The 21,359-nt window shown below is 39.3% G+C and overlaps 3 protein-coding genes and 1 pseudogene across 10 annotated transcripts; all 4 read right to left on the reverse strand.

Annotated features, from left to right (window-relative positions):
* Positions 1-3,798: 3,798 nt before the first annotated feature.
* Positions 3,799-4,542, reverse strand: LOC105451918 (annotated as a pseudogene).
* A 3,550-nt stretch (positions 4,543-8,092) lies between these two features.
* LOC105451894 (serine/arginine repetitive matrix protein 2-like) lies at positions 8,093-15,132 on the reverse strand. Of its 8 annotated transcripts, none has more exons than XM_011692621.1 (7): positions 13,419-14,942; positions 12,458-13,090; positions 10,210-11,068; positions 9,967-10,021; positions 9,729-9,758; positions 8,663-9,478; positions 8,093-8,258 (listed from the first exon to the last, which is right to left on the reverse strand). In XM_011692621.1, exons 1-7 carry the CDS (start codon positions 13,739-13,741, stop codon positions 8,245-8,247), a joined length of 2,730 nt encoding a protein of 909 aa, XP_011690923.1. In that variant the 5' UTR covers positions 13,742-14,942; the 3' UTR covers positions 8,093-8,244. The 8 variants fall into 8 exon arrangements, with proteins under 8 accessions (XP_011690923.1, XP_011690924.1, XP_011690922.1 ...); XM_011692622.1 differs by having other exon boundaries at positions 8,093-8,290; XM_011692620.1 differs by having other exon boundaries at positions 8,093-8,290; positions 8,594-9,478.
* Positions 15,133-15,898: 766 nt separating this feature from the next.
* LOC105451896 (speckle targeted PIP5K1A-regulated poly(A) polymerase-like) lies at positions 15,899-19,150 on the reverse strand. Its single transcript, XM_011692623.1, has 4 exons — positions 18,870-19,150; positions 18,255-18,352; positions 17,831-18,151; positions 15,899-17,751 (listed from the first exon to the last, which is right to left on the reverse strand). Exons 1-4 carry the CDS (start codon positions 19,121-19,123, stop codon positions 16,244-16,246), a joined length of 2,181 nt encoding a protein of 726 aa, XP_011690925.1. The 5' UTR covers positions 19,124-19,150; the 3' UTR covers positions 15,899-16,243.
* A 71-nt stretch (positions 19,151-19,221) lies between these two features.
* On the reverse strand, positions 19,222-21,126 carry LOC105451897 (tRNA 2'-phosphotransferase 1). Its single transcript, XM_011692624.1, has 2 exons — positions 20,902-21,126; positions 19,222-19,835 (listed from the first exon to the last, which is right to left on the reverse strand). The coding sequence occupies exons 1-2, from the start codon at positions 20,911-20,913 to the stop codon at positions 19,242-19,244; spliced, it is 606 nt and encodes a 201-aa protein (XP_011690926.1). The 5' UTR covers positions 20,914-21,126; the 3' UTR covers positions 19,222-19,241.
* Positions 21,127-21,359: the final 233 nt, after the last annotated feature.

The following is a 21,359-nucleotide window of genomic DNA, read 5'->3' on the forward strand; positions in this document are numbered from 1 at the left end:
CAGTAGCTAGAGTTCGAACTTTGCTGTCATTGCTAAAAGTTAGCTATTAAAGATAAAATATATTTGCTGTGAGATAAAATTTTATTAACTAAAATGAAAGCGTACTTTAACAGGAGCAGCTAAGAAAGTGACATATGGGAAGAATGATTTTACTGAAAAATTTAAAAGTTTTGCTGAATATTCCTCAAGAGAATTAGTAGCTAAACGTCATTTGATTTCTAGCAGCAAAATATTTTTTGCTGTATCGTCAAGATTTTAACAGCTAATAAATTTAACTTTGGCAATAACGATATTACTTGTCCCTGTTTTAAAGACACACATTAACTGCCACGGCTATATTTTAGCTGCATCGGCTAAGCCTTTCTCTGCGTGTAAGTTACGAGAAAAAAAAACACATCGATACCCTAAGAGATAAGTTCTCTGTCTTGGATATATCTTCCGAGAATTAGTTCGTATCAGTTTTCGAAGAAAAACCGTTCGTTCAATCGTCCGAGATATCGGCGCTCCGTCCGGCTTTTCCCCCGACGCGACGTCAGCATCGGCTTGCCGCTTTTTCGGACGGCGCGCAATATGTACCGTGATTGCGCGATAATGCGAAATGCAGTGGCGTCAAGACCTTACGCGATATCTTTCCTATACAGTGTTGCCACCTGTAGGATTTTTGCAATAATAAAGACTTTTGACAATGCTGACGAATTGCAGAGTTCGATGGACAGAGTATCACAATGTACACGATTGGAAGAGACTTCCGCGTGTAAAAATTTTTATTTATCAATATATTACACTTATTTTAAATGATTTATAAATGCCGTCTATATATATATGTATATAAATCAGACTTCAAGATAGAATTTTATCTAATTTTTATACATTTTCTATAATTATTTTATATACCGTGTGCATCTTGACACCATGCATGTATTTAGTACGCATTAAACAGCTGTTTGCGTATTTTGTATTTTAATTTTTTTTAATGCATCTCATATTACATAACACATGAAATTATAAATAGAATTCTATTGTAAATTTTGGCACTTGGAATTGTAGATCGCCTAAAGCAAATATTACAGAAAATTCCAGAAAAAGAAAAAGAAATGTTCGAAGAAATATCGAAATTACTATCTAGATATTAAACTGCATATTCGAAAATTAACATTTCATCGTTTCGAGTCACAATTTTCTTTTCTCACTCATCCGTCCTTAAAACATTCGTCATCTGATTTTGAAGCAATAAGTAATTTCGTCGTTTCAAAAAACCGATCGCGGTTACACTGACGCGGTCCGAGCACCGCGCTTTACTCGCGGACTCCCTCCGTTGCACCGCATCGTGGAATCAGACGCGCGGTAGAACGACGGGGAAAAAAGCGCGGGACTCGCGCCGCTCGCGGCGCCGCTTAAACAGCTGTTTAATGCGGGGACCCGCGCCGCGCCGCAGCGGAGAGCGTGAGCGGCGTAGTTACTCACGTACGAGTGCTTTGAGGTTAGGGGCGATCCGAAGGGACGCAGGCGGACGCCACGATCTCCGAGTTCTCGATCGCACAGCTCGCTTGCGATCTCTCCCCCCCTCGCGTGTCGTCGCGTGAAATGAGATGCGCGACACCACGCGCGTTTACGTGTTACAATTACACGCGTAAACAACCGCGCGCGACACGAGGCGACGCGGCGCGCGATGACGTCACGACGATCGCGAGTGACACGCACGCCGCTACCATCCGACCGTTCGATCGACTTCGCGCGTCTCGCGGGCCTAACCTCAAAGGAGAAAACTCCACGCGGGCGATTCCGCGCGCGCGGAGCCGCGAGAGAAGGACACTCTCGTGCGCGACACGTACCTTCGATGGCTTCAATCCTTTCTCACGCAGGCTGGAACGCGTCCCCCTTTGTCCTCTCTTTGGCCTGTCCTGACGATCCACTCTCCAGGGGAAAGGGGGAGGGGGAGCAAGCCGGTGGACGCCGTGAATGATAGACGAGAGGGGGAAGAGGGGCAGGTAGATCCGGTCGGAGGAGAAAGAAAACTCCGGCACACACGCGCGCGCGAGAGAGAAAAAAAGAGCTCGCCGCTATCGGGCACACCGGACGATACTGATGTACGTGCGTGTACACATACGTATGTAGATTTATGTATGGCGCATAACGCACGACACACCGCGGTACGTTTCACTGATTTCAACAGTCGCACACTTCACCGACGGAGCAATATAGGTTGCGTGCAGGTGAGAAGTAAGTGACGAATACGTGAGCCAGCGATGTGACGGCAGCGGTGCGGAAAAGGACGAGAGGGGGGGGGGAGAGAAAGAGAGAGAAAGAGATGAAAACTGGATTACTCGACGTACAGGTGGTACTTCCTTTTCGCGCGAAGAACACTCGCGCGACACTCGGGGGGAGCACCTCGCGGAGGGAAAAAACGGAGAAATCCGCCGTCGGCGCCGAGCTTATCGTCGAGCTGTCACCGCGAGCATAATGAAGCGGCACCACGTCCGCGCACACACACGCGCGCGCGCGCGCGCTTCCTTCGGCCGAGCGACCCGAAACGTGTCGGATGACGACGCGGCTTCGCGCACGCACGCACGCACGCACGCACGCACACTACAAAACACAACACACGTACGCGCACACGACACGGGGCACGAGCGCGAGCGGGATTGTATCCTCCTGCTCGTCGCGCCTTTCCTTTCGCCGATCGCAATCGGGTCGCGGCCGTGAAACTCACTGTGTATCCGCCGGCGCGTCTCTCTCCCTCTCTATCCTCGCGCGGAGAGTCGGATCGGACGCGAGGAAGCGGATTCGCGGTGCGACGATCAGCGTCGCGCGGCTGGGCGTATAGCGGCGGTACGATAGTAGCGTTGGTAATGACGGCACTGATGGTTGACGGTTGATGATGGTGGTGGTGGTAGTGGTGGTGGTCGATGATCGACGATGATCGTGACTCACACGTGGACACTCGCGTCTCCGCTCCACCTCCCGTTGCCAAAATGTGTTGAAGAGTTTCCGTTTCCCGACGACCACCGATTCCGTTTCCTGCGTGTCAACACACCTTTCTCCCTCCTGCCGCTCCTCCGTGCTCCGTTATGGAATCGAAGCGCGAGTTGTGACAGCCCCGTACTCCGAAACAGAGACGCGAGCGCGCCACCGGATCAGGTGGCGAGGTGGTATATTAATAACCCCGCGTTTCGAGGGCCCGTTTGTTTTCGTTCGTGCAGCGCGCGAACGAAAGAAAAGAGAGAACGAGGGACTGCACGGACGCGGCGGCTTGACAGATGGGAAACGGAGGCGCGTGTTGCCGCGTGCCTCGCCGGAGCGTCGCTATATATATATATACGAATCCCGTGTAAATATCTCGACGAGTGCGTGTCGCGCCGGCTCTCTTTCAGGTTATGGTCATCGGCGTCACCGCGTGACGCCGCGCAGCCTCGCGGACTACTGACTGACTTTACTGCTGGGGCCGTTCGCTCGTCCCGCCGTCGCGACGACTATCACGTGGTTTATTCTCGCGCGCGCGATCGCGGTATCGTGCTCCACGCGAGCAAGGGCGGGGAAGGGGGGGAAGCGTTTTTGCTTCTTTTCCCTGGTCGACGATGTCCTTCGGCTCCGCTTTCCACGAACGAGAGTCCGGGGGTGCCCGGACCCCGCGGGACCGACTTGGGGCGCCTTAGGGACGCGCCCCGAACCTCCGCCGCTCCCGTCCTCGCGCTTGACGATCACGAGGCGCCCGTACCGTCGACGCCGGCGCTGCTGCCGCCAGACGGACGGAGAAGGAGGAGGAGGAGGATACGCGGTGGAGAGTGCGGTGCGGACGTACTACCGGCTGACACCCCCGCGACAGCGCCGCAATGAACTCGCCCGGCACGAAGGGTCAAAAGCACCGCGGCAAAATAATAACAGAACGCAGCCGCCGACGCCGCTGTCGCCAACGACAGCGCGTGAGCTGGGCGGTCGCTGCCGCTGCCGCCGTTGTCGTTGTCGCCGCCGCCGTTGCCCCGTCGCTGTCACACGAGCGCGACGACCTTCCTCTCTCTACTTCCTCTCCTCCACCACCGCCCGAGACCAGCCGTGACCGGCGGCGGCGTCGTGGGAAAAACGGCGCGACGACCCGACGTGCCGGGACAACGCCGCAGTCGACGAGACGGCACGGCGAAAACAACAACAACAACGTCGTCGTCGTCGTCGTCGTACACAAGTAACACCGCGACAGCTGCCCCTGTTGCCGATATTGCTGATGTTTTTGTTGTTGCCGCTGTAGCCCGTTACGGGATTTTTGTAGCTATTGCCCACGACGTCGCCGTTAACGTCGTCGTCGTTGCCGTCGCTCGAGAGGATCCTACTCCCGCCGACGTTGTTGATATCGTTGTTTCTGTTGTTGCTGTTCCTACTGTTGACAGTAGCGATGTTGGGGATGATGATGATGGTAGTGGTGGTGTTAGTAGTAGTGGTGGTGGTGGTGGTGGTGGTGGTGGTGGTGGTTGTTCGCGGCCGCGGGTTTTGGCGGGTTTCCACGGGCGACGAGCGCGCACACCACTGGCACACACCGCGGCCGCCGTGCATTCACCTCGTCCTCGCAGCACGCGCCGCCGCCGCCGCTGCTGCCGTCGCCGTCGCCACCGCCGACACGCACCGACGAGCGTTCTTCCTCGCCAGCTCGCGTCGCAGCCGTGATCGGCTTCCACAAGGTCCCCGGACGCGGACGCCTTGTAGGAGCTGCTCCGAATTAAGATCGCCGCCGCCGCTGTTGCTGTTGCTGCTACTGCTGCTGCTGCTGCTGCGGCTGCTCCTGTGCCGCCACGCCACACCGAGACACACGAGACGAGGTTGTCCGACGCACCACTGACTCGCGGACGCGCACGAACGGGCACCGATCGCGACGACGTCGAGCGGGCGCTCGAGCTCGCGGCTTGCACGACGGGTAACGCGCGACGTTCCCGCAGCACACACGAGAATCGTACAACGTCCTAACCGCGGGGACACCGCATCGCTTTCACGGGCGAACATGGAGCTGGATCCATGCCGAATAATTGGCGAATCGGCCGCGAGGCGGCGCGCAAGGGGCGCCAACGTCGTGACGGTGGAGGAAGAGAGAGAGAACGATTGCGTGCGCGCGCGCGACCGCGTACCGAAATACGGCCTTCGGGGCTGTTCGGGGCCGCGCCGTCGCGCCTGCCGCAGGTCTGCCAACGCGATATCGCGCCGCTTGACAACAGCGGATGCCCCCGACTCGCGCCAGATGGCGCCTCCGACCAGCCCGCCTCGGCGCTACATGCCATTTATATAGGCCGCTGTGGCAATATCTCAATATCAAAATGATACAGTTTCATTCATTAAATTGATATTAATATTTAATTCAATTATCTCTTTGTATAACGAAATCCCGTTAAGTATATAACTTCGGTGTGAATGTACTAGAGTCACGTCTTGTTAAAGGATTTATGTGAGAGCGATATTGATTCGATATATTCTCCAGTTTTATTTATAAAAAGAAATTCTTTTCTTTTCAAAAAACATTTTCTTTTTATATTCTTCTCTATGCAGAGCTTGATGTAAAAATGGGATTTTTGCCTCAATCTTAATGAAACTTGCCAAGAAGCTCCACATATTGAGTCCAAAATTTGAAAGAATTACATTTTTTTTTTCTTTACAAAGAACGTATAGAATAATACATTAAAAAAAAAGTATTATAAAAAAATATATATATACATATATATATATATATATCATAAATAGAAAACAAAATTCGTTCTAGTAAAGTTAGTTAATAATTGTGGTGTTGCGCGATTACAATGGATTATTGTGTAGGTCCAAAATCAAGAAAATAAAAAAGAAAGTATATTTTCTTTTGCAAAATGAAATCGAAAAGTTGAATTAATCAACAAATTCGTTCAATTGGAACAAAGTGAACGTTTCAGCCTCCAATCATTTCATCATTCCGTAACTGTGAATAAGACCGATTACTATTAAATATAAAACTTAAACTTTCATGAAAAATGTAGTCGTTTCGCTTTTTCAGAAAGTATATAATTGTGTCATTTCATCATACAAAAAACGCAGCCGCGTAGATTCAGCGATTGAAGGCTGATTATAATTCTTAAACTTCCAAGTTTCCAATCATTGGACGATTGGATTTTGAGTGAAAAGCTAATTTGCTGCAAAGTCAAAGGAAAACGGGAATTGGTCAAGAGAATAAAGAACGTTTCATTGAAAAGAGCGAACAAGTCAGGATGAGTCATGAATTGCGCTTCGTAATCGGGAAATCGACTTGACGCGGCGTGGCCGACTTGTCGCATCCTCCAAGATTTCCGCCGAGATCATTGAGTGATTTCGCGATGATGCGTTCATATCCGAGGCAAAGCCAAGTGGAATTCGCGGGCAATCTAAACCGGACATTCATAAACTGAATGTGTGCTAAATTGCAGTATAAATTGCTCGCTAGAGTAATTTGAATCGAACGGGCAGTGCTGGAAGATTAAAAGAATGCAATTTGCAGCGCAATTAACTTCTGACGAACGCGCCGCTAGGGATTTACGTTGAGCTTAAAAGTGCGATTATTTCTTCGCAAAGCGCTACTGATATGAACATGTTTCTAAATAATTGTCCCCTTTATTAAATTACAAAAACTAGTTTTTATTTATTAAATACAGGTAAACATCAGTTAATACAATTAAGATACATACATTATGAGGCTTGAGAGACTTCAACAAATTTCTTGAAGAAAGTCATAAACATTATTTACAGAGCACGATTACGAAGAATTACTTGCAATTCGAATTATTTTGAAAAATTTTTATTCAATTTTTTTAAATAATTCGTTGACTAAAAAAAACTGTATTTTTCTCAATATAATTATATATTTCAATATGTAATTATCAAGAAAAAAGAATGTAGCGTTAAACAATCGAAAATTTTATTAATAAGTACACAGATACTTGCATTGTAATAACCTGATGAAAAAAATCTCATATTCCATATTTTCAAAAATTTTTTATACTTTAAATTTATCAAAATTTTTAAAAATATCTTAAACTTATTCAAATTTTATAAGTTTTCTTCGAAAATAATAAAATAAATTTTGGAACATTTTAGAATTTACATATATAAAAAAAATTCTAGAAAAAATATAACCTTAGCATTTCTAAAGTGTTTTAATTTGTACAAAAAAATCTGAAATTTTCTAAAATATAAAATTATATAAAAATTGTGAAAAATTCTTACAGTTAAAGAATTCTAAAAAATTACATGAATAATTTTAAGAGAAATTTTCAATAGAAAATTGCTTCATAATTATCACTATATATTAGTTATACCTTAATGAGATGGCTCAATAAAACAGTATTCCTGTGAAAATCACAATACAAAATACAAAATAGGATAAAAAATAGCGCGAATGAAAGTAATTAAAAAGGCATAAAAAGAATTACGAATAATATGCAAAACCGTCATTACAGAACAAAACTGCAGTGCAGACTGCATAACATGATGCAATACTTGAGCGGCACCATACAATATACATATTGTTCGGGATTAGCTCGCAGCAAACATTGTTTGATCTCTAACAAAAAAATAACAAGATACAATTTAAAAATAAATTTATGGCTAACTATATATTTCTAACACTATATAATGACTTATTGAACAGACTAGAGTCCCTGTAGTTATGATAACATTATAAATACAGTTAATTAATATATTGATATATGTAATAAGTAATAACAGATAGTATTTTTTCAATAAGATTATCTTCAAGATGAAAAACAGAATTGCTACACACTATAATTCCATAATTTCTGCAATAAACATTTAATTCGTAACTTTTATTATTTGTTTTAAATTTTTATTACATTTGGTTTTCAATCTTCGTTACATTTTCATTACATATACACCGTGTTTTCTCAGTTACAAGATCGTATTTTGTGTTTTCTTTTTACACTGAAACTGTCGTAGTATCGTTGTATACACAATAAATGACATAATAAAATATGGTAGAAAGTGTTGGTGTCAAATTGTCATACCTATTATGATGTAAGATTACATGTATGTATGTATGTATATATATATATATATATATATATATATATATATATATGTATGTAACATCATTTTGATTGTAACAACTTTCGTAGTACAAAACAAAGACAGATGGCAACATGGCGTTTTTGCAGATACTGATGCTCTTTTCAACGATGGTATGCATTACTCCTTTGGTTAAGCACGTAAAAATGTTTGAGCAAATCGTTCATCATGCTCTATATTATTTTTTCACTGTTGTTCACCTATAAATTCATACTTATCCTGAATATTTATCCTGAAAATTATATTCTCTCTTCATTTATTATCTTTCAACATTAATAATTCCATGCACACGTCAAAATATCATCAAAATCAGTATCAGTTTGTTAATTGATCATTGGTTTATATATTGTTTCAAATATTTCTTGCTGCTTTTTACTTATATACATATATATATATATATATATATATATATATATATATATACATGTATAATTTATATATGCATACATATATACACATATATATGATATTAATGAAATTGGTCATATATTATGTTAAAACGATATTTCATGTACTGAATAGTTTTAAAACTTGCCCCGGAAGTTTCCGCGACTTCGATACGGCCTTCCTGCTACGTGCTTTCCTCGTAAATGATGACTTTTACCTTTTACTTTTCCTCTTCCATGCCAATCAGATCCTCTTTGGAATGTATGGCCAGTCATCAATTCTTCATCGGATTCTTCTAATTCCATCGGACTTTCTCCACGACTATGATCGCTTCTTCTGTCATGAAAGTCATCGCGCTCCATAGAACGTCTATGATAATCCGGCGAATACCTATCATGACTATAGTGATCACGCACATTAGAATGAGCAGAAAAATCATCTCTGCTTCTAACAGGAGACTCCAGCCTTAAGCCTCTAGATTCATGCTCCATGGAATCTAAATGACGCTCCTGTTCGTCAGATCTTTTAGAAGGAGACGCCTGCCTGTTCCAAGTGCGTCTCTGCGAAGAGTTACTCAGACTCCATCTCAGATCCTCTACTTCGCGAAACTTGGAACCATATTCGTATGTATCTCGCGCGCCCCAATCTAGACGATCCATTATCGGCCGTCTCTCTTCTATCTGCTGGAGATCGTCCGGATAGACCTGTGATCCAACGTCGGCCGTGGTGACAAATACTTGCACGCCCTTGCTTTCCGTTTCCACCTCATCTGTCTGACAAATCTTTTGATGCATTTGAGTTGTCGCTTTCGGAACTGGTATCGGCAGTTCCGCGTTATTCTCTTTCCAAAATATCTTGGTCTTGCTTTTCTGCAGAAGTATCGAATTCGACGTATGATCTTCGGAAACGTCTCTTGTATTGTCTTCCTCGCTACGATCGTAGAAAAATCTACCCTTCATCTTTAAACGCGGATCTTCCATAGGAAGTTGGAACAGCGCTTGTTCGCAATGTCGCATTATTTCAGGCTTGAATCCTATTGAAAGAAAAAAAAAAACAGAGTCGCGTGGAGTAAAACACCGAATTACATGCCATGTAATGCTTACAAAAGTATGTTTCATGCCATGCTTCTTATAATATTCGCGCATTTTGTAAATCATGTAAAGGAAAAGTGTCTTTAAACAAAAGTACACTGTGATTGCATATCTAATCAAACATGGCATACAATTTATGTAGCGCAATTAATAAGCAATTTAAATTAAATTTGAAAACTTAAAAGTTCTTACCTGGATATAGTACCGGTATATTAGATGAATCTAAAAGACGTGATAAAAACAAAAATTAGTTATTGTTCAAAAAATAGGATACATAGGAAATATATTGTGTTGTACTCTTGCAATCAATCAAAAATGTGAACTGTATACAAGTTCTATGCGAGTTCTGTATACGAGTTTTGTACTGTATAACAGTTCCATGCGAATCTTTAAGCAATCAAGCACATAATAAATTAAAACATACTCGCACCTTTGGCTGAAACAGATGCTTCCAATAGACTGGATAAGCTGGTTTTTTCAAAATGCTGCAAGATCAAGTCATAAAAATAATTAATTTTTTTTCCTACAAATACAATACATGATTGAAACAAATACAATTTTCATACGGCGAATTAAAATAAATTAATGTCTATTAATTTCGACACATAGTGATAAACATGTCGAATTTACAACAAAACCAAATACTCATCACTATTGTATATATTGCAATTACTTTGGGCTTGGAGATGATCGGCGGTTCAGGTGTCTTCATTCGTTCCTGGTGTGAAGAATAAGCTTCGTTGTATGACGACGACGACGACGCCGCCGGTCCATGTTCTGTGTAATTCTGCGACGACGTGGTGGATGCGGTTGAGTGATTCGAAGGTTTGTTCAGAGGTTCAAATTGACGGACTGACGATTGTTGGGCGAAGGACACGGTATACGATGGATTATACGATACATTCGCATGATCCATGACCGGAGGGGGTACAGGCTGCGGTGAAGGTACAGGTAGCAACGGTGAGCACATCACTGATGGCGAAGGTGTTTGGATAGCGGCAGCATTCGGCTGATTGTACATGACCGGACCGGCCGAATAACTGACTGGAGTCATGGATGGCGGAGGCATGGGTTCGAAATTTATTAGCGGTGTTGCGGGCGGCATAGGTTCGAAATTCATAAACGGCGGTCCGCTTGGCATAGATGACAGCATAGCCGATGGCGGTGGCGCGTACGGAGATGCTACAGACGGTGGTGGCGGCGGCGGCGGCTGTGGCGGCTGCGTTGGCAGCGGCGGTCTCGATTCTATCTCTTGTTTATACGAGGGCGGGTTAAGTAACGGTGCGATTCCTTCCATCGTCGCGGACGGCACGTATCCACTCGTGTTCACGCCAGTCGACATCGCTTCATTTCTCAGTTGTCTCGCTAATTCATTGATAAAAGGTGAACGCTTCCTGACACGCTTCTCCATTGATCTGCTACGTGTACGTGTGCGACTTCTTCGACGAGGGCTGTATCGTCTGCTCACTGGTGAACGGCTTGATCGTCTTCTTGGACTGCGACTCCTCCGATCGCGAGATCGGCTTCTTCGGCTTAATCACAAGATAATCACTAAAATGTATTCTAGTACATTTTTATATCGTATATCTATATATATATATATCTATATATATATATATATATATGTCTATATATATAGATCTACAATACAATAGTGAGATACACATATATATATATATGTATATATACGCACAAAAATTTTATATATATATACATATATATATTAGGGTAGAGCGATTTCTTACCCCCTATTGTGCATGTATTTTCGGAAAAGGTATAAAAAATGATGAATTTTGATGATAAGCGGAAATTTTTAAATGAATATCTACCCCTCCTAAAAAATAAAAAAAACATTGTTTTTTTCATTTTTATTTTATTTTAATTAAATATCGGTTTATTATGGTACATAATAATTGTTTCACAAAAATAATTTATTGCTGGAAATATTTTGTTGTTTTACTTCTTGGCCTTTTATAAGTCGAGATTCGATCATAGCAAATACCATTCCTTCGCGTTTGCTTGGGGGACACACGATGTCTCGGTGACAATGTTAATGTGACGCTCCGTTGCTTGTATATGACAGGGTATTTCCAAATCTTTAATTGCAACATCTGCGAACATATATTCTCGGATTTCATTGTCTGACATTGATCGCGAAAAAGCAGGTTCAATTAAATTTACATTTTCTCAGTCGATTATGTCTATATAATCGTTGCAGTCGAAGTTTATACGATGACCGTACGGTAAAAACGTAAATTTGACCGAACCTGCTTTTTCGCGATCAATGTCAGACAATGAAATCCGCGGATATATGTTCGCAGATGCTGCAATTAAAGATTTGGAAATATCTTGTCATATATAAGCAACGGAGCGTCACATTAAAATTGTCATCAAGACATCGTGTGTCTCCCAATCAAACGCGAAGGAATGGCATTTACTATGATCGAATCTCAGCTTAAAAGGCCAAGAAGTAAAACAAAAAAAGATTTCCAGCAATAAATTATTTTTGTGAAACAATTATTATGTACCATAATAAACCGATAATTAATTGAAATAAAATAAAAATTTAAAAAACGATGTTTTTTTATTTTTTAGAAGTAGATATTCATTAAAAAAATTTTCGTTTGTTACCAAAATTCATCACTTTTTATGCCTTTTCCGAAAATACATGCACAACAGGGGGTTAGAAATCGCTCCACTCTAATATATATATAAAATTTAAAATGCAAAAAATTTTCTTTTGTAAACTATTAATTATAATATATTTGTAAAATGATATTTGTGACTTCACTGTGCACGCAGTATAAAAAAAATTTTTTAACTAAGCGACAGTAAGTCTTATAAATCCCTTTTTTTTTAACCGGAAAAAATTTAAAGCATTTAAATATTTCTTAACAAAAATGTTAAGAATGTCTCCTCACCGTTCATGCGTCCAATCAACGCGTTTCCTACGTCGCTCAACACTCCATTTTCTTTCTACGCTGGATCGTCGTTCTCCACTAAGTCGTCTAGGACTTCTTCGTCGATCTGGACTCAATATGGGACTTCTCCGGTCGTAGGATCGCGGTGAAATTTTCCGTCTACCTGGACTGTATCCGTAAGGACTTTTTTTAAAAGGGCTTCTACGATGATCTGGGCTTGTGAAAGGACTTTTTCGTCGATGGGGACTCGATCGAGTTCGATCTCGACTGATCGTTCTGCGCCGGGATGGGCTCAATCTTCCATAGCGTTCTGACGACTTGCTTCTACGGTGCTCTCTGCTTCGCTGTGCTTCACGTTGCGCTCGTTCTCTATTCTGTTCCTCCGCGATGCTTTGGATGGCTTCAGTTTCCGTGCCCGGTGGGACTACGTTGTCCGAGTCCAACAAGTGCTTGATCGCCTTCTCCTTTTCGGCAAGAAGCTTGTTCTCGGTGTCTCTCTTCGTTCGCATCTTGTCCCTTTCGATATCCTTGGTGCTCTTCAAAGGGTCCCGCCGAATCTCCTCGCGTTTCTTCTCTTCTCTCTTCGTCTTCTTGCGTTTATGGGATTCTTTAGGCTCGGGATGATGGTGCTCCCTATAATTACTCTTGCCATCATTTATTTGCAAACTTCTATATTAAATATAATCTATTGTATATACACATATTGTACATGTAGCGGAAAGTGAAAATTATCTGACACAACGTAACTTTGTAACTTATAATTAAATTGTTAAAATTAGAACATAATACATTTTTACATTACAAATTAATATAATTAACTAAGAAAAGATATAGCGTTATTGTCAGGATTATTTCCTTACAAAACATTGCACTTGTTAGAGCACACAACGGTTTTATTTCTAATATCAAATATAGTAACAATATAGTCTTATATAAAAATAATTTACATTAATGACACTACCTAGAGAGTTGGTTCTTTCCCTGCTTTGTAGACCCTGCCATGTCTTGCTCGAGCTCGCGATTTTTATCTTCATCACCTTCCCATGCATCCACAACGTTCAGCCCTTCCATAAAGTCCTCATCGTCGAGGAACTCTTTCAATTCTTCATCCGGTATTTCTCTAAGACCTTTAATCGCACGTTGCACTTCATCATCGTTGGTAGTTTTCAGGGAAGAATTCACCAGAATCTGGTGGGGTTGCTTCACGTATATCTTGCCAGTAGTACTTGTAATTTCCTTTTCTTCTTTTATTCGAACGCGGTTTTTGTCGGTCGCGTCGTCCATGTTGCTCACCAATTTGCAATTGTCTCAGTCTGAAGTAATCAAGAAAATATATTTTTGTAACTTCTAAATGAAATCTAATTGTGCTTCTTGCATTTATACTGGTATCACAATTTGCTTATGAATTTCCACAGAAAATACACATATAAACTGATCAAACAAATTGACTTTTGGTATTGATTTGCGGTATTGAATTATGCCATTTCAGTTATTGTTGCAATCTGTATGTACTGTGCTGTATTCAACAAGTTTTGCATCTCATCCCTGCCAGACAGATACGCCCGTAAGGGCATACTTTTTTTATGTCTTTAGTATATGTTTATCGAGATTTTCAACAATGGCAATGCGACTTGGAGTTTATAGAAGTGTCTTAACACAAAACAGCGTGTAAATTTTTTGTGCTCCGACATGCACACCATGTGGAGCACGAGTATGACGATTGAGCCTGATCGAGATACACGGTCTTTCACCGTAACTTGTGGTTGATTTTTTGGGAAGGTTAAATCGTGAAGATTTCTGCAGTTTTGTTCTCAATGTTGTTAAACCGTTGCGTGAGAAAGAGAGCGCCTGATGCAGCCTCAAGTAAACACCGAAAATTGTACAAATTGTCGAATTTTCGTTTGGGGAAGGAACGATAAATGACGATGCAAATCCGCAATATTCTAAACGAGCAAAGTATCCGAATACGAGAAGACACACGTGCCTGCTCGACGAGTTCTCTCCCCTTCTTCAACTCGCCACGTTCTCCAATCACTTAGCGAAACTAACCTAAATCCAGATCAAAAGTATAGCACTCGCAGTGCTAGTCATACGATCTCGTCGTATGATTTCTGCGATCTTTTTTACGTGTTCGTTGTTTCGTTTCTTCAATAACAATGGCGAGTGTGCATCGCGTTTTATATCAACGCAATTGTGATAAAAATTGTAACAACATTCCATCGAGTATTGTCGCTTATAAACTGTACCGAATTGCACTTCTAACGATATTTTAAACAAAACGCGTTCAACAATCTTGCCTCTTGTATCTTATTTCGTCGAACTAAACCGACAGCTTTTTCTTTTCTTTTTACATAAACGTAGGCCCGTTCTCCCCTTTGCGGCTGTTGGTTCTACAATATCCCACATACTACACCTTCGGCACTCAAAGTGAAATACTGTAAAAGGTGTTGGAGAGAATAGGAGAAAAGATGAAAGAAAATAGGTTTAGAAAGGCACATTTTTGATTTCTGTTCTTTGTAGTTGTACTTTTTGTACTTTTAATCCTTCCCTTCTTGGTTTTCAACGTCTAATCTTGGCTGCATTCCGTTTCAACGCTTACGCGCTGTGAGCATGATTGGTCCATTATTGGTTAGCATTTGATAAACATATAGATTAAACGATTCCGCGAGCGGCAGCGCTGCAAGCGCCAAAAGTGTGAATTGCAGAACGTAGCTTTTATATCCACCTTCGAGTGTAGAAAGTGTAACATAAACAATTATATTTGAACAGCCGTCCGACATGAGCTGCATTCAGTTTGGCGCTTATAAGCAATTGTCGTTAACATTTGATAAACAACAATAATCAAGTAGCCATAAAAAGCCGATCTTACATATAAATGCCGATTAAGATCGACCGATTAAATTTAAAAAAAAAAATTGTCAACTACTAAAATTGAAAAGTTACCATCTCTAATTTATAATTTATATCTAATTTAATTTATTATTCGCATTTTTTCTTTATTATGAATAGATATTAGGAAGATAAATTTTGAAATCCTACTGTTAGCAATTCTAATGGTAAAAATATTCGGCAGATTACGTTAATCGGGATGAGACAGGTCCAAAGGCCTGTTTTTTTTTTTTTGTTACACTGGATTGCACTGAAACTTTTTATCTCGTTTTCGCCGAACTTCAAACATAACAATGAATATAAATGTATGTTAATTTTAATAATTATATGTATATCTCTTTCAAGTGCGCACTAGTTCCACTACAGAGAATAGACCTTTATTTTCTCTGCTTATATACCAGTATAATACAACTCGATTTTTTACTTTGAATAAAGACGGAATACAAAATATTTTAAGACAAGGAAATTTTAAATTTTTAGATAAAATATCGAGCTCTGTTTTCTTGATTTGATTTTTCAATATGAGAAGAGCGAGATAGATATAAATATGTATTGTGCTTATAAAAACTTGCATTTATTCCACGATACGGTTATACTTACTGTAAGAGATTACAGTTTGCAACTGTGATACTACATGTGGATTCAATAAATAATATTGATTGTGATGCGAATATTGAAAAACATGAAATAGGAGCTAGTTTTTTGTATTTTTTACTTATGTATTTTCTGAAGACACTTTGAACTTACGCGTAATTAATATCTTCCAAATTATTATAAAAACAATCTAGTCAGATGAATATGACCAAAACTATATTACACATTATATTAACAGGATATTATATGGAATAAATCACTAAATTTTTGGTTCATACAAAGCACATGACATTGTTAACGTTATCATGATTGCTGATGGCACAACAATTTATCATAGGTCTTTTTGAACTGCAGCATGTGTAGCAATGTTTTGTTTATTATTTTCGGTATCCAACTATTTACGAAACACTCAAATTGTCGAAAGATATGATTCTGACTGTTTTCGTCGTTCAACATTATAATTACCGCCACAGGATTATCCGCCTTTTCCAACGTACATATAAAATCTAGTTTTATGTTGTTTGCTTTGTCATGTTCATTTAATTGCTCTATTACTTTATCCGACATGATCGCCTCTTTTTCCAGAAGACTTAATTGAAGATCCAAAAGTGTCCTATTATTCTTCTTTCGATTGTACCACACGCACTTATTTCCCGTGCAGTGAAACGTAACTTTTTGGTAATCTCTGGTATGTACATCGGATAATACTTCAATTTTCTGCTGCTTCGTTTCTTGATCGAGGAGAACCTCGACTTGCAACTTGAAGATCATTTCAAAGATATCTCTTATTAGATTAAAAGTGACGAAATACCAGTTATCCTTCATGTATTGCTCCTTATTAGCAATGTCTGTACGTGTCTCGAAGTCTTCCGGTAATCCAGCATGGAGGAAACGACCAGCCTTTATTATATTTTTAAACTTCTTCCTCTTCTTCCTCATGTGTATCAACTGAGGAGGAATTGTGGTGAATAACATGCTCACTAAATAATCGTAATTATTTGCACTAGCAGTTGAGCAGACATCGGCGCTGAACTTGCAACAATGCTGAAATGCTATTAACGCACGATCCGACGTGTTTGCGGCCGTATTCTGATTAAGCTCGATCGGATCCTGCAGGCATACTGGCTTGTGAACATCTAATTTCTTGGCACTGTTATCCATGACGTAATTCTTGTATCTATCCATGTAATCGGGTAATTTATCTAATTGCGCAAAGTCAGGTGTTGAGTACGTTTTTCCGTCCAATAAACATATCACGCACAAGTTAAAATTGAATTGACCGTAAAAGGAAAAGAAATTGTGAAGCAGTGTTGCAATATTACTGCTGTTGGTAATGGGTGGTAACGCAGTGCTTTCATCAAAGTTCACTTGCCATCCGTTCATAATCTGCGGGGTGCAATTTCTCTGAAGATGTAACAAAGGCGGAAGGAGACCAACTGTTTCTTGCTGGAGGTAAAAGATAATCAGTAACACTAATCCGTAACTGGAAATCCTTCCGCTACCCGAAATTCCAAAGTGCCTCGCCCAGTACTTGATGAGCAGCATTAACGGCCTTAACCGAGGATCGCGTGACGCACAATACCACAGGAAGTTACTCTTATAGATGCCTAGGCCATTTTTGAAGGAAATATCGCAGGAGACATTAGTCGGCAGATAACGAAACTTTATAATAGGTGTTTTCGCTTTAGGGATTGATATTATGTTGGCAAATACAAATTTCATGCTGTACATAACTCTTCTCACTCTCTTGAAGATCATTGGCGTCCATATGTGTGATGGTATATCCGATTTGTGATACATCGGCGGTAAACCTTGTACAGAAAAAGATGTTATTTAACAGGCAACGGATATATTCATACACAAAAATAGCAAAATTGGAAAATCTCTTACCGGCTTTACCGACGTACATGTAGATATCCAAATCACTCTCTTTAAAACTCAATTGCGCCAGTGTTGAGCCAAATCTGTATGTCCGACATTCTGGGAAAACCGATCTGAATATTTCGTCCAAATGAGTACAAATGACATTATATCTTGTTGCCAATTCAAATTCGGTAAGCTGTACTGCATTTAAAAGTGCCGCCAATTGGTTGTCAAACGTCACTTCCTTTTCAATAGCATCCTTTATACGGTCGTAACTTATTGGATCCTCTTCTTCTTCAGGTTTATTCTCAGTTCTTTTCGGGCCCGTATTAGTGTGTTTTTGTGGCACTGTGAAACAAAAATGAACATATATAACATTATTTCTGTAGAAAAATAATGGGTAAAGAGTAATTGTATATATTGCTAAATTTGAGATAACTGTGATATTTACTTTTGTCGAAATTTTCTCCATTTTTCTTCAGTCTTTTTAAACATAATTTTTCATTTGGTAGCCAATTTGATCTGCTCATTAAAATATCAACAGGTTTGCTGCAATGCAATAACAAAACATAAATGCAATATTTCGTAGAGTAACATACATATTTGTTTACATGTTCCTAGTTGTTAAGAATACGTGCTCTCTTTTTCTTAAATGTTAATTATAATAAACAACAGAGAATAAATATTTGTTCCAAATGTTTCAAATTTGCTCTAAAAAATTAGAGAGTAAAAAGAGGAAAAACTTATTCTACATGTTCTTAATATTTGAAAGTATGTGAATTATTGTATATTTGTATAATCACCTGTAATTCTATGATAGAACTTATAAATGGTTTTATTTTTTTATATTTTAAAAGAAAAAAGCGATAATAGATTTTATCTATTTACATTTTTATAAAGTAAAAAAAATAAACAAATAATTTCTATGTATAATTAAAAAACTAAAACTATTCTGTGACTAGCTCTCTTCTCACCTTAAAAAATAGAATGTACAAATATTTGCACAAACTAGATAAAATTTATTTTTATATGTTTTGATTATCATAAATATTTATTATATTATTACCTATCATTGTATTCAATCCGAAAGAAATTCCGTCCAAAATGTTGTCTTTTAACTGCTCCAAATTGATGGAAAAAATTTACTAAATCTTCTGGTGACACAGTTCTTGGTAGAGGTGCAACACAAAGTGACCTTTCTGGTACATAATGCTGATCTTCATGTGATTTTTGTTCCGATCTTGCTTCTTGATGTCTTGAGCTCGTAGCGATTTGTTTGTTTTTATATTTAACAGATTCAATGTATGGTTTTGAGTTCATGGTTAAAAGTTATGGAAATAATTGTAATTTATTGTATACTGTTTTTCCGTTTCTCATGCAGTAATTATTAGTTCCTTAAAAAATTCACTATATAAAAATATTAAAAAGTTCAGTATTTTTAATTAAGATTCAATGTTTGACCATCTCCAGTAATCACTTTTAAAAAATATTTCGTTTCGATAAATCCCTTTGAATTTCCGGCACAGAGAACAACACCATTGTCGGATTCAAGAAATACTAAGCCATCTTCCTTTGCTTTTCTAAAATTGATGTAAACAAACAGTTCCGCGTTTTGACGTAAACCGTTGATGAAATTTAATCCCTTTGCAAAATGAATATGATTTCTTTTCATACGTGATAGACCATCAGTTTTTATCTTTGGCCAACACTTAAAATAGGTTCCATGAATTATATCAAAGTCTACAGAGTCAAGTATTTTCAAACTCAGTTCATTGATTTTGGATATAGAGTGACCTTGATTTGCCTTAATCTCCAAAATACCATTAATAATCTCAAGGGTAAACCTTTGCTTGTTATTTTCCTTCACTACTTTCTTTATGTCGTCAATAGTATAATGATGGAGTGATTTATTCAGTAGTTCAGTAACTGCGACAAAACCATTCGGTTTAATATTTAAGCCTTCTCTTATAGCCCCATGACGCAACAGATATGACAATCTTTTGCTGAGAGCAATGTTACTTTTACTCTGGCTCTAAAAACAATATTAATAACATTTATTAGAGGTTCATTAATTATACACATTCAAGGTAATTAGATTATTACAAGGATTCTTAAAAAAAAATGCAAATTCCAGTTTTTTAGTTTTTTGCATAAATTAATATATTAATTCTTTTGACAAAGTCTAGCGAAAGCTATGACAAGATAGTTGTTACTGTTATATTAGAAAATATATTAATAATAATTTCAAAGCCTCTTGAAAAAATATTTTCAATAGTCCTGTAGGCCTATTCTCTTAATATAACTCTTGTCACTACCGTTATACTGTTGCACAACTTTTTTGTCATATATTATACCTGTAGCTATAGATTCTATGACTTAATGACAGTGTCATTATTGTTATATTACTGGTGCACAGATATGATAAAAAAGCTGCTCAATGGCAATAAATTATCGTTAAGAATTATAGAAATAGCTTTTGCGCAATGATACAATGATAACACTGACATTACCTAAGAGTTACAAAATAGGCTACTATTCTTTCAATAGCAATCACATTATGTCGAATATTAATTTTATTAGCGGGTTTTTACTAACAATTCACTATTGATTTTTACAAAAATTTTTAATTTTTTAAAATCAAAATACATAAATATTAGTTGAAATTTAAAAAATACAAGTTATAATTATAAAAATAGGGGAGAGAGAAAAAAGAAACAAAGATGTAAAAATATCCAACTATCGTCTTTTAACCTCAATAGGCTTATTCTGTTAAATATTTATTTTCCAGCAGAAAAGCTAGAACAGAAGAGCTAGACAGTTTTTCTAGTTGGCATACTAATAACAAATCACACAAATAATAAAAAGAATAAATAATAAAATAATGTATGTATCAAAGGCGAAGCACTAATAGCAAACTACATGCTCACATAGAAAGGTGTGTCTCATTAAAAACATATTTGACAGTTATTTCTTATATGCAAGATTGAATTAGATTAGATTATTACGATGTTAATATAATATTGATACAAGCCACTAATTTGGGACAAAGGTGCACAAATTACTTTTCTGCAAAAAGTTATATATCATGTTTGTCTAACCTCTGAAAACATGAAATTACGTAGTTCGCAACTTTTCCTCGAATCAATCTAACTCGGTAAACCAATCCGATATACCTTACGCCAATTTGAATTATGTCTTAACATTTATGTTTTTTTTAACATCACACGTCTATAAAATTCTAATTAGTATTACAACGACAATAATAGCGTAATACCTGTTAATGAGGTTTAGCCGCGGAACAAATCATACCTATAAACGCTTGCTATACTGCTCTCGAAAGCGCTGTAAGCACAGCCATCGACGAACTACTGTTAAAGACCATCAGCCGTGGGCAAATTTTCGTGCCAGCCAATGGGCCCGGGGGACCCGGAGGTAATTGCAGAGTGGCTGCGTTCCGCAAAGCGCATTATGCGCAAGATTTATCTTTTTATCTTTGTTTAACATTTGATGAACAATAAGGATACCAGGATGTATCATGCGCATGATGCGCTTTGCG

Source organism: Wasmannia auropunctata, unplaced genomic scaffold, assembly GCF_000956235.1.
Source record: "Wasmannia auropunctata unplaced genomic scaffold, wasmannia.A_1.0 LD336041.1, whole genome shotgun sequence".
In the NCBI taxonomy this organism is placed as follows: domain Eukaryota; kingdom Metazoa; phylum Arthropoda; class Insecta; order Hymenoptera; family Formicidae; genus Wasmannia; species Wasmannia auropunctata.